At 44.1% G+C, this 13482-nt stretch overlaps 1 protein-coding gene across 7 annotated transcripts in view; it reads right to left on the bottom strand.

Moving 5' to 3' along the window:
- Positions 1-12149, bottom strand: part of KDM4A (lysine demethylase 4A) — a 39529-nt gene extending 27380 nt beyond the window's left edge. For 5 of the 7 annotated variants that reach the window (XR_012130144.1, XM_073233779.1, XM_017667851.3 and 2 more), the window contains exons 1-9: positions 11995-12149; positions 9396-9572; positions 8567-8742; positions 6062-6176; positions 4657-4850; positions 2552-2601; positions 1775-1878; positions 1237-1374; positions 306-556 (exon numbers count right to left, since the gene is read on the bottom strand). Coding sequence is in view for 5 of the 7 variants with exons in the window: in XM_073233779.1 (XP_073089880.1) it covers positions 306-556; positions 1237-1374; positions 1775-1878; positions 2552-2601; positions 4657-4850; positions 6062-6176; positions 8567-8742; positions 9396-9533 (1166 nt within the window). In the remaining 2 variants the exon portion in view is untranslated. Of the gene's footprint in view, positions 1-305; positions 557-1236; positions 1375-1774; positions 1879-2551; positions 2602-4258; positions 4351-4656; positions 4851-6061; positions 6177-8566; positions 8743-9395; positions 9573-11705; positions 11788-11994 lie in introns of those variants that run through there. The other 2 variants (XM_073233780.1, XR_001854252.3) reach the window with 2 other exon arrangements.
- Between the last annotated feature and the right edge of the window lie 1333 nt (positions 12150-13482).

The raw sequence follows: 13482 nt of genomic DNA, 5'->3' as shown, positions 1-13482 counted from the left end.
CCTGCCCTTATGAGTCTCGTTCCCATCACCACACTCTCCTTTTTAAAAAGGTCTCATTGAGGACAAGAAATGTGACTTTTTCCGGTGGAAAGGGAGCCAGGCCCATGCACAATTATGACCCTCCAGCAGACAGACTACAGTCCCACATATAGCTGCTAGCATTCCTGAGTATCAGTCAAAAGGGCTTCAACACACTCACTCAGAGGAAAATTCGCTCAGCTGTACATTAAACGCCCCACTTAGGAATGGGAGCTGCCCAGACAGCTCTCCCTTACACAGCCGGGCCCAGAGGGCTGCTGGGTTACCTTCTCCTCAGGTCGCCGTCCTCTCCGTCCTCAGCCCCTTCCATGTCACCCTCCTCTGGGCATGCCTCCTCACTCTTGGCTCTTGGGAGCAGTTCGCTCTCCTTCAGAAACTCAGCAGCTTCCGGCGTGGGCAGAGTATGGTCAATAACTGTGCTGTCCTTTCCAGCTTTCCAAAGTTTGTACCTTTCTGGCTGGAACTTCCTCACAAACACATCCATGGAGATCTTTACCATGTCCTTTCTACAGGAGCACTGCCACAAGCAAACGGTATGGCTCCAGGTGAGCACACCTCAGCTGCTTCCACCAGACCCCAGGCCCCACCTCCTCCAAGTGGAAAAAGACACAAGACAGTTTAAAGCCAAACTGTTTGGGTTCGGCAGCTGAGGCATATTGTCCTTGCAGAGCCTTCAAACATGGAGGGAAGCAGGGAAACAAGGGCAGAAAACACATGGCACTGCGCTGAGTCCACCTGGGCTCTAACCAGGGTGCGTGGAGAATCGTCAGGGATGAAGCTCTGCACTTAGACCCCCCTTCCCTTTGTTATCTATCCAAGCCAGGAACACATCTGTGAGGCTACTCCTGGTCAAATGTTCAGCCCCACTGGTTCCCTAAAGCAAGTAAACCCCAAAGAATTTCTCAATAGAGAAATCCCTGAGGAGCTAAAGCAAGAAATACCAATGTGTGTTGGTGGGGTTTTAATCTTAATGGACTTATGCATGAAAACCTCACTTTATATGTCCCAAATCTGAACAGACTTATAAAAATGCTTTACTAACACAAGACGCTGGTGCTTTTGCACCTTCTCTGCCCCTTTGTTTCTGGATTCTAGCAGTTCAAAGCAATGTTATCATTAACTAGTGTATCTAACAAGAATTTGCTCAAACAGGCATTAGTAGTCATGGCGTTACAGGAAGAAATCAGGCAGACTTACCAGCACAGCTTGTTTGCCATACTCAATCCACCGCCGGGTGGCAAAATTGGTAGACTCCGCACAATTGAAGCCATGGTTAAAGCCGGCATGGTAACCATAAGGGAAAGTGATCATAAACTCTCCCGCTTCTTGAGTCACCTGAACAAGAGCAGACTTGAAGCAGCTGCATCACATGGCAGGAGCCTACAGAACTGGAACTCTGAGCTCCAGCTCTGCCACAACTTAGCTGAGCAGCCAAGCTAAGTCGTAGAACCAGAGGTCTTAGTGTCTTCTGTAAAATGCAAAGCCCTAACTTACTGACCCTATAATTAATCAGCCATTCCTCCAGATTAACACTGTTCAAGGGGTTTGAATCTCCTTGGCACAGAGAAGATACAGTAGCCCCAGCCTTAAAGCCTTTAGATCAAAGTGTTGCTGCTAGGTCAGCTTTGGCCCATACCTGGTAGACAGATGAACTAGAATAAAGCCCCTCTGTGAAACAAACCACTGGGTGGTTCCTAGGTAAATCTAAAGACTTCAATTTGTAAAATGAGCTCACCTTGTCAAAGGGAATTCCGTATTTCTTCAGCATTAAAGGGGAAATCAGGGTCATCTTATGGCGGAGAAAAGCCTCGCAGCTTTGAGCACTTCCTGGAAAAAAGCCTGTGCATTGAAAATGTGCTCAGGTTAATACACAGCTCCATAACGCTGGAGCTACCTCACACCCGTGGCAAATCACAATGTGATCTCCATAGAGTCTTCTGAATTCAAGCTAAGATCCTACAATGAGCTTCTGGGCTCTCCCATGTAGGCTGTTCCGTGGTTCACAAATTCAGTTTGGAGGACTGAGACCACCCAAGCTGCCTCTGTTCTAATGAAGAGTTTTAAAACCATTTAGGACCTTTCTCCATTCACCTGTATCCTCAATCTTTTGCTAGTAGTACACTTACAGTGCAGACTACCCAAGCTCTCTTGAAATAGGCTCTCTAAAGATAGTCTAGTAAAGTCCAATTAAAAGAAAAACAAAACATAAATAATTTAATTTTGACTTAAACATTTAGGTTTTTGGCTGAGAACCAGACCTAGCATGACTGGTACATTATTCCTAGTCAAATAAACCCATACTTGATAAAACTGAGTCACGAAGTCCCTTCCAAGGATCAAGTGGGGAAGGGCTCTGATTTTAGTCGCTCTGCTAGGGTAACCAATTTGGCAGTCCAGCTCACCTGCCACAAGCAAGCCTGAGAAAGGACACTTAAAAATCTGCACATTTATAGCACTCAGCATGGCTGTCACACTAGGGTCTGACCCAGAACAGGAAGGAGACACACAGTACCTTTGGCAAGGCGCTCCAATCGCTTTCCATGCTCAGGGGGAACGGAGTACCTGCAATCACATGCAAGCATCGGACACTGAGCAGGAGACAGAATAGGAGCTAGGGGTTCATGCCCACTCTTAAAACAGCACAAAATCTCAGATTTAAACTAGAATCTGGAGAAAGGAATATTAGACTCTCTGGGCAGAGAAGTGGGGAGCTTGCAGGGAAGTGTGAGTTTATCTCTTTCAAATTAATTCACATAACAAGACATTTACTGAGTATTTACCAGGAGTTTGGGCTTATGGTATGCACTCAATGTTGCTTTCCTTTATAACGATGTTCATGCAACACAATTTTTTAAAAAAGAAAGTCAGCATTAAAGTGCTCCTGGCAGAGCCTGAAAGCCCTAACTGGGACAGGAGAGAGGAAGACTGGAAAATAAGGTGAGGTGGATTAGATAACAGAGACCTGGCCCCACATCCACTGATGAACCCACCTTCCCTTCATTTCCATAGCTATGCTGGTTACCCAATAATTATTCCTCCACCCCAAAGGGTGTCTAGACACCACAGAAATTGCTTTCATAAGAAACAGAAGAGAAAAAAACATATTAGACTATTTAAAACTTACACAAAACTGTTAAACATTATATTCTGAAATTCACAGTAAGTCTATTTTAACCTTTATAAATCTATTCTAAAGATTATTTCACAAAAACAGAAACTTCTCACCCCAAATAGCTTCAGTATGAAACAAAACAGAAGAGGCATTGGGGAAAATGTCACCTAAAGGACTTTGGGATCCATCAGGCAACCGAGCTCAGAAGTTTCTGGAGGTCCTACTTCAGATGACCTAAAGAGTGTACGTAACTAGAAAACCGCTTGACACAGAATAGAAGTCCAACTTCAGGGAACTTTGGAGTGAATATGCTGAAGACACAAAATCTACATGTGGAGATGCTAGAGGTCTAGTCATCTAAGACAGGACAGGGGATGGTGGTTAGGGGCAATCACAGGTTCAGAAGGTTCACCACTACCACCCAAGATTACAAATGGGAAACCCCTGGGAAAGGATGTGGCTGGTGATGCTAGAAAAGGAAATGAAGATGGATATGGTTTCCACAACTCCCCAGGACCCAGCCCATGGCACCCCCTCCAGCTTCTTCACTCTTACATCCTTATTATACACAGCGCCCAAAACACAAGGGACTCCTCTAGAGACATCGATCGTGCCCTCTCTCAGCTTAGGATCTCTGCATGTGTTGCTCCAACCAGCTGGACATACCTCCCTCAGTATCGCCCCCTCCTAAACCCACCACCATCCCACCCAGCTGCATCCTCCCCGTTTGTTTGGTCTCACTTAGTTGTCACCTCTTCTAATCCCCTCCCACCCCACCCCACCCCACCCTCACATACCCTTCCTAAGGGAACCTACAGCACCCACTATTCCCCATCAGAGCTTTTCTCACACTGAATACCTTTCTCACTTTCTATCTCCTGACCAGTCTCCCATCCGTGAGAGGACAGGTGTCTCATCGGTCCTGTCCACTGCTGTTGAATGCATTACCTTCACTAAAATGCAGAGACAGGGGTGGATCAGTGCAGGGAGAGGAGACACACAACAAATCTTTGTCTCCCAACTAGACTGAGAACATCCTGGAGAGCAAGAAGCTGATGCTGAGCAGCCTTGCCTCTCCTCTTGGGTTAGGCACACATTGCTGCTCACCAAGTATTTTTTCCATGAGGAAAAGAAAGCTTTCTATCATCTGAAGGAGTGACTCCAGTCTTGGAAGTCTGCCTCTAAGAAATGCCTCAGGCCTGTTCAGAAAAAGAAATTAGAAAGCAATGGGATAGCCTAGGATAGCCTCTGTGGTTCTCAGTAATTCAGCCAACTTAGTTTTCATACAATAGTATTAAGTACCCTGCCCTCTAAAGCCTTGTTCCAAGAGTGGCCTGAGTTCTACCACTTGAAAGTCTGTTTAAGATGTGAAATGCCAGTCCCCACCCCAAGCCTAGTGGACAAATCTGCATTTTAAGCAGATCCCCAGTTCCTATGCACATTAAGGCTGGGAAGCCCCACTCAAGCCCTCAGAAGCCCCAGTGCCAACTGTGGGCTGACTTTACCAGGACTTTGGTTCTCCGAAGTGCAGGTAATTAATGCTGTACAGGTCCATGTCCTCAGTATGCCAAGCAAAGGATGTCTTCCACATGCCAAAGTACAGGTATGGGGTGTTCACACCCTCAATGGTGATCCCACTCTCCTTTTCCACCAAATCCAGGATTGTTTTCAGCCGGCCAATATTCCACTCGTCAACATGCTGCAGAGGAAATGACAGCCCAGGGCAATTAAACTGAATATAAACTGACACACTGAACCTAAGATTCATGGGGGCTTCAGAGGTGAACTATCACCTCTAACAAAACTGTGGAATAATGTCAAAACAGCATGGGCATGAGGCCCACAGCAACCCTGGAACTGATGCCATTTTACCTCCCAAAGGGCAACTACCACTTGGCGAAGAACACTAGTACATGAAAGATGAGTAAGGAGGGGATGGCCACCTGTTCCATACCCCAGGAAGAAGAGTCTGAACTGAAGCTAAAGAAACTTAGGTTAAAATCGGAAAGAACCCATAAACTATAAAAAATACAAAACATGGGAATTAATTATACTAATTTGTGACTTTTCTAATCCCCATTTCCACTGGATAGCATCTTGGTAAAAAGTCATGTCACCCAAAACTTTTTCCTGACTTGTAAGGGTCAACTAGGAGCCTACTTGCTGAAGTATGTTCTGGATGACTGGGCCCTGCCTTTGCAACACCCTCATCCTAGATCCCGACAGCATCTTCCTGCTGTTTACGGGCTATAAGCTTCACTTCAGACACCCAAAAAATTGTTATCAACAAACCTGTAATCCACTTTTTAAACTCTTCTTCCAATAATTTACAGAAACATTCAAATTAATCTGAGTGATAATCCCTGAAACATCCTATAGATTTTTTTAATCATCCAAACAGTCCCAAATGTTCCTTCCTTGTATCTAAGGCTATCTTTCAAGCCAAAAAGCACTATATCCCCAGGCTGATACAATTTGTTAAAGCAGCTTTTGCTACAGGATCTTGTTTTGAGGGTTCTGAAAAATCTAAATTAAATACATACCCCTTTCATCAGCTTAGTCAGTGATCTTTTTTCTTCAGAAGCCACACATCCTCTCCCCCAACATTTCATTTACTGTGATCCCACTCTTTCAAGAACTCATCAGCTACCACCCACGGACTATTCTAACAGCCCTTGCAAAGAACATCACATCACCCAATTCACATGTAGAGTGGGAGAAATAAAGTTCAGTCACATGCAAAACTACCCACAATTCAGTGAGCTCAGCACATCAGCTGGTGGTGGATTATTCCTTTGTTCAACCACCCATTCAGCAAACAGCTCTTAGGTGCCTACTATGTGCTGGGCAGATAAAAGTGGTATTAAATTACAAAATGACAGAAATGCAGCAGTTTCCAGCGAGTCTCACCTTTTCATAGAGGGTGCCATTCACATCAGCACCATAGATTGGTGGATTGAATGTGAGGTTTTTCCAGTATTTCCGTTCAAGTTCTTCAAACTCATTATAGCGTGGGGTACAGTACCTTTCAAAAGTAAAGAAAGTTAAGTACTTACATGGGACTAAATTCATCAGACATTATAAATAGCATAAGACATAATCCCCTGTTCCAGTGACCACAAGACATTTCAAATGAACAAGATGTAATCTTGGCCTTCAAGGTTCTGGAACAGTTACTCCCTCACTATCCCTTCCAGGAGTGCTGGGCCAGAGGAAGGTAATAAATATGAAGAAGCCCACCTCCCTTAAGAATCATGACATCCTCACTTCTTTCAAGACTCTACTAAAATGACACCCTCCTAGAGTCAGGAGTAGCCTGGCCACCCAGGGAGAAAACAGGTTTATAAATTCGTGAGAACCAGGAACTGCAAATTCCTATATATACATAAACAACCAAAACCCACTAGCATGTTAAGAGCTGAGGCCCTGGAAGAGCAGTAACTTCCCTGCATTTCCCTAGAGGAAGGGACCCCCCACAAAGGGGCCTATTTACACTGTCACTGCTACATTTCAACACCCCATGCAATAGCTAACATTTAACAAATCATCATGCTTAAAAACAAGTATCTAATAAAAAACATAAAATATTCCCAAAAATGTAAAAATGTATTTTTGCATGTCAAATGTTCCATTGAGAAAATAATATAGGCACACACTCACATACATATACACACGTGTATATAAAGCCATTAAAAGTATTTATGCTCCAGTTCAGTAACCACATACTGAGACTTTACTCCTCCAAAACAACTTTTAAAGAATTTAAACCAGTTAAAAATTATTTAAAGCAATTTAAAAAGAGTAATGTGTAAACCTAACAGGTATTTGAAAATGCACACTATACCTCAAATGGCAAAAAATATTATAAGTGGATAAAGAGGGGAAATGAAGACTGAAATGAAATGGTGTAGAGATAATGGGATGAATGAGAAAAAAATCTTAAATACTGCCTTACATTTTAATGTCAGCCTCATCAATAATAAAGCTTAGAACTCTAAAGTTCCCTTTCAAATATAAGTAACTTCTACTTCGAACTGATCTGCTTTATAAATTTAGGTTTTCCTACTGGGTTTTCTTTCAGCTGGCTTACCATGCAGATAGAAGTCAAGGGGCAAGAATTTACTGCACTTGGGATGAAGGGAAAAGACATGGGACTGGCAGATTTAAAAAGCAAACAGGTATTCCAAAAGAAGAAAAGGTTGACCATATGTTGATAAGAAAAGCAGACAGACACAGGGGAGGCTGAGGACCCTAGTGGAGCCCCATGTGAAACAGGTGTGTCTGGCCCCAGTGCATAGTGAGACATCAGACATCAAGGATGACACAATCTTTCATCTACAGAACGTCACACTTCCTCAAAAATGCTTTTACATAAATTCTCTTTCCTCAGACAGCAGGATGGCCAGCACTACAAATGTTTTAAGAGTTAAGTTGCCAATAAAACTGAAAGATCACACTTAGAATTATGATAAGTCAAAGAAAAAGCAGGCAAAATGCAGAAACAGAATGTGCAAGATCGTATCTGAGAGAGAGATGATAAAGCACACGAGGTGACGCCCCAAAGTGTGGAGACTGGCAAACTAAAGGTCTACTCTGGGCTTGCTCACAGTGAAGGCACACTATGTCTGAACGGCTGAAATCAAGACATGCATAGATCAAAAACGCTTAGGAAAAAAAAGCAAGAGAGGAGTCCCTTGTGGAAACTCAAAATTGAGGAGTAACATGGGAAGGGAGAAGATCCAAGAGAATTAAGAAGGAGCAGTCAGAGCTAAAGAAGGGAAACAATTCATTCTCTGCAAATCTGAGGTCAAATGAGAGCTAAATATTAAAAACAGAGAAAAACAACTGAAGGCAGCAAGCCTAAACAAAGAAAGATGTTTCTAACAAAGACAAGAATACGCAGATGATGAAAAATAGAGTGATAAAAAACAGTAACCAGCCTGATAGTTTATTCACATTTTGTCAATGTCAAAATGGAAAGGAGATAGTGACTTGATAGGTAGTGAGGAGACTGAGCACAAATACAGACAGAAGGACCCAGAAGGAAAAGACTAATTTAAACTACTAAACCCACTTTGTGATAAGCAGGTAGTAGCAATACACATGGCAAAAGCTCCTTTTGAACCAACTCCAACTTTTTCCTTTAAAACTTTGCAACTTACCACCAGTGTCAGGAAATGATTCTACTTCTGATGGGAGAACAATGTGATTACTTTATGTAAGAATATAGACAAGTTTAGATTGTGACACCGAGTGGAGAGACATGCTTTCATTAAAAAAAGTGCAGAAAAGGAGACAGAAGCTAGAGATGATGTGCTGTTCTTCAGTAGGATAGCAGTCCTGGAGATAGCTATGAGAATGAGCTGTTAGGCCCCAGATGCTATGACAGGCGGGAGGGAACTTGTTTTCACTCACTTATCACTGTTGGCTATTTTGCGGAACTCTCGAACAGTCATGGCTTTCTTTTGTATGTTGTATTGAGTAAAGAGGCCAGACTGCCCAGTCACCAGCTGTTGGATGGGAGCAGGAATGACCAGATCATCAATATCATCATAGGATACTCGTGGCTTCCACTCTTTTGGGGGAACAACCTGTAGGGGACACAAGCAGCAGAGAGATCAGAAATCTGGCAAGCTGGTTAGAGTCCAGGAAGTGTGTAGAATGCTATCAACCTAACAATCAACTTGACTAGAAAGTTAATTTAACCAGGCTCACCTCAGCACAGCAGCTAACCTTGATCCAGGCCTGCCACCAACTAGCTGCCTAGGGGCACTGACCTAAGGTAAGGAATACTCAATTCTCAGACTCAGTATCTCATCTGCACACCGAGAGAAGGCTGAAGAATTGATTGTCTCTCAATCAACAAAAAGCCCACTTGGGAAGCCTAATTACTATCAGAATGCTGGATGAGACTGCAGAGAACAAGGGCAGTTGGATAGCACAGCACTCCATAACAGTTACAGACATTAAGGCACCCATCTCCACCCTGAGCAAGGAAGCTCTCCAGCAGCAGGCCTGGGGACACTGGCTCTTTACCTCCCTATTAAAGACTCCAAGCAGCTCCCTTTAGACCTAAAAGAGAGATGCTTCAGATGTTAATGAGAAAGGAATTAACTTGCAAATAGCATACACTCATCACCTTCCGACTTTCGGTAAAACACAAGTTTTCAGCCTTCATTTAGTAAAACAGTACTACTGCCCTCTGTCCTGAAGGCCACATTGAACAATCCCATTCATTCCTCACCTTGGCCAGCCCAGCCCGATGAGCTCCCTGGGATTCAATGTAGGCAATATATCGACTGAAGTTCCGAAACTCCTCCACGGTGGGATAAAAGGTCATTATCCGAGCACTGGGATTCAGGGTTTCAGATTCAGAAGCCATTTTCCCTCCTTTTTGAGGTCACTTTGGTCAGCCAGGAATCTGAAGAAATAATTTAAAGCATTAAATTAGATAAAATGAAATTAAAATTAAATGCTGGGAATGTCAGTGTTTAAATAGTAAAAAATGTAGAAATTCTGAAGCATTAAAACCTCGCACCGGGAATCTGCCTCTAGGCAGGTTAGATGAAAAACAAATACAGATAGAAAAGGTTCTGCTGAAAAGAATCTGATGTGTCAAAACTAAATGTATTCAAATCTCATTTAAATGGAGACATTGTTTCATCTAAAAAAGGAAAACTATTGGTGAAGGGGGGAGCCTAGTAAACATAATGTTCTGCATGTAATTGTAGATTAATGATAACAAAAAATAAAAATAAAATAAATAAAACAAAAAAATGTATATACTGAAAAAAAAAAAGGAAAACTAATTATTTGGTTGTTGGCCCTATCTAACAATACAGCTGCCCCACCCATATTTAACCCTTGTCTTTTCAAGGTGCTCCTTTATTTCATACCTTGATAATTGCTTTTTGGACTACCACACATATTACAACCAGGTATAAAAAACAATCTATGGGCTCCCTTCCAGGGCAGAGTCGTAAAACAGAATTACAGATTCCTAAGAAAAGTTACTTACTTGGCTACAAGATTACAAAATTTAAGAGCTACAAAAGTACTCAGATATTAGTAGCAAGACCTAGGATTTTTAAAACCCTAAAGTGCAACTGTTCTCTTATCTCAACCAAACCACAGTTTCAAACCAGAAACTAGCTCAATTGCACTGTACCCAGAACTCAAAGGACAAAATTTAAACAGGTAACAAACTGTCAATACGGGGAAAATATCTAAACTCACTGGAAAAGGTGAAATAAATACTTTGTTTCTAGATGAGGCCTTCAGCTAAGTGGAAGCATCCCCATTGCCTGGTGACACAAGAGACAACTTCGACTTAATAAGAACCAAGTATACCAGCTAAACGACTCCAGCTTAGAAGCAAAAGCATTCTGTCCTTTCCTCTACTGAGCTCCCCCAGTCTGGGCCCCAAAGCCATGGCAGTTCAGTTCCAAGAGTCCTCCCTGAGAGCTGGAACACTCAGAAGGAAGGAAACTGCCTCCAAGCTTCCAGCAATCTAGTTGCACAGTGCAAAGTCAGCATGGAGCAGAAGTGTCGAAGGTAGGTAAAAAGACAAGCCCCGATATCCACATCTCCAAGACATTCATTTCACCAAAAACAAAGTGTGTTCCCAGCCAGTCACTTTTCATGCACCTTGCCAAAACTTTGCCTGGCAGGTATACTGTTATCCGTTTTACATACCAGGAAATTTGCTCACAGTACTATAATCCACTCCTAGTGTTCCCTCCATTACTGTACGCTGTCTACATCATCATCTCCATCTACACTAAACCGTTTGCAAGGATAGATCCACGTGTAAAGAATGTGAAGTGTACCAGAAGACCCTCTTTTCAAAAAATAATACAAAATATCTTACTTTCGCGCAAATTTTACAAAAATATACAATCATGTAAACACATGTTAGGGCCAATACCCAGGCCTTATAAGTCCCTAATGGGGCTTCATCTGCTTCTGGCCTTACTCATTTTTGTGTGCCTGCAACCTAGAACAATGCACAGCACAGAGCAGGCAACTCAGTAACTGTCGAGTAACTGATTTCCGTCACCCTACCTCAGTTGCTCCTTCCCTTTCTTCAATGCTAGGATTCCCTTCCCCCAATTCTTCAATGCTAGGATTCCCTTCCCCCAATCTATTCCTTAGGGAGAGCTCCTGTTCCCTGGCATCTTCCTTCCCCTATTCTTCCCCATCCAGCAACAAAGCCTAGTGGTTTAAGAGCATCGGCACCGAGTCCAAACAACTCTGAATACATTATCTGGTCTTAGCCATTTATTAGCGGTTTGACCTTAGCCGTGTGAGTAGCCGGAGTCTCAGTTTCTCCAACTGTAAAATGGGGGATCCCAACCTCCTTACCCTGCATGATTGCTGTGACTAACTCAAGATGATGCAAGCGAAACGCTAAGCACTAGGCCTGGTACTTAACTACTCAATAAAGGTAGCAGTTGCCCACAAGCACCTCTCACTTCCGCCCCCTCCCCTTGCAGCCGCTCACGCGGGTGTCGATCCCAGGGCAGCCCCCCGCTCCCAAGTCCCCGAACCTCACCGCGAACAGGCAAGGCCACTCCCGGCCCCGCCGCCTAGGCGAGTGAGGTCGGACCGCAGGAAGGAGAAAATAAGGCCAGTAGACCCGCCCCCCTTCCCGACACCTATTGGCCGTAAGAGATTGGAAAAGACCAATCTCAGGACTTATTTTAGAAGCTCCAGCTCCCATTGGCCGAGAAACATGCTTATCACTCACACTGAAGGCAGCCCCCGCCCCTCCCCCACTGGGGCTGGCGGCTACTGCTACAAGGAGCAGCAGACCCGAAGGACCCCAAAGCTGTGGCTCTTACGTAAAGCCCGCGACCAGGCAGGGCTGCGCCTGGCAGCTGCTGTCGCCACCAAACGTCCCACTGCTCTCCTGCCGGTGAAGGACAGAACTCCGCCTCCTCAAAAGTCAGCCTCTGCACAGCCGCAAAGCGCCTCCCAGAGCCAACCAATCCGAGGACTCTGTGCAGCCGCAAAGAGCCAATGAGCACACAGGACACTTGCTCGGAAGCCCACCTCTGCCCGCTCAACCTATGAGCTCGGGCTCCGGCTGTTGCCAGGAGGAAACGTTGTACCACTCGGGGCCGCGGCCACTGAATATCTCGGCTGAGTAGCAGAGTCGGCCAATCCTCGGCGGACTTCTGGCCGCCCGCAGTTAATTAGGCTTGAAAGAGGCGAGTGCCTAGAAATGGGATGGCCGGCGAGAGTAAGGGCGATGCAGTTTTAGTGGGATGTTTCTGACGAAAGGGTGGGGCAGTCTTTTGTGGGTGGGTAAACGCTTGCCTAAGGTAGAAGTGTGCCGGGGGCCCTCAGGGGCCCCTCCCGAGTCAAAAGGTTCCTGATAAGGTGACCAGCTTGTCTTGGTTTGCCCGGGACTGTCTCGGTTTTTGAAACCGAAAGTCCTGGGTCCTGGGAAGCGCCTAACTCGCTGGCAAACAGGGACATTTCATGAAGGGAACAGTTTCTGAAGGGGAAGGAGCTCTGAGGGCCATTAGGACAGGTCCTGAGGGGGGAATGTCCCCAGGGTCATTAAAAAGCAGTTTCTCGGTGAGTGGGGATTTGGGGGTCATTAGAAGCGGCTCCAGTGACGAGGGGAGATGATCCTGGGAGTCATTAGACGCTCGTCTGGAGGGTGAGGGGGTTCCTAAAACCCATTAGAAGCTGTTCCTGAGAGGTAGTGAGTCGTCCTAAGGAGCAACCAGATTGTCAAGCGTGATAGAGAAAGAGGCGTACAGAACACACTGATAGGTCATAGGAAAATAAAATACCCACAACCAGAGTCTTAAAAAATGTACAGATTTACCCATAGATGAAAAGTGGTGTAATGCATTGTAAAGAACTAGGGAGTCAGATCTGTGTTCCAAAGCAGTCGCTCCACTGAGCCTGAGTTTTCCATCAGTAACATGGAAAAGACAGTATCTTCTCAGCTGGATTGTTGTGAAGATGAGTTAACATGTCAGCCAAAAGAATGATATTATATAGAATATCATAGATGTAGACCAATCGTGATTTATCTCCTGGGATGGGCAGAGGCTTCCTTAAAAAAAAGAAAAAGTTCTGTTTAAAAAAAAACAAGGGTTAGGGCATTTATATTTTGGGGAAGGTAGATGTATTATGATTATATTAAACATATAAGGGAACCATTGACTAAATAGAAATTGAATGTATTAAACTTCTGGACTTGTAGAGAAAAGAAAGAAAAGTTGATCAATTGAGGACAGTGAAGGAGGAGATGGCACTAGTGTATGGCACCAAATAGTCAATGCTCACAATAAAAATAAAAAGATTTAATT

The sequence above is a fragment of the Manis javanica genome, chromosome 4 (genome assembly GCF_040802235.1).
Source record: "Manis javanica isolate MJ-LG chromosome 4, MJ_LKY, whole genome shotgun sequence".
Lineage (NCBI taxonomy): Eukaryota > Metazoa > Chordata > Mammalia > Pholidota > Manidae > Manis > Manis javanica.
Note: the sequence above shows the minus strand (reverse complement) of the source record. Positions and strands in the feature narration are given on the sequence as shown.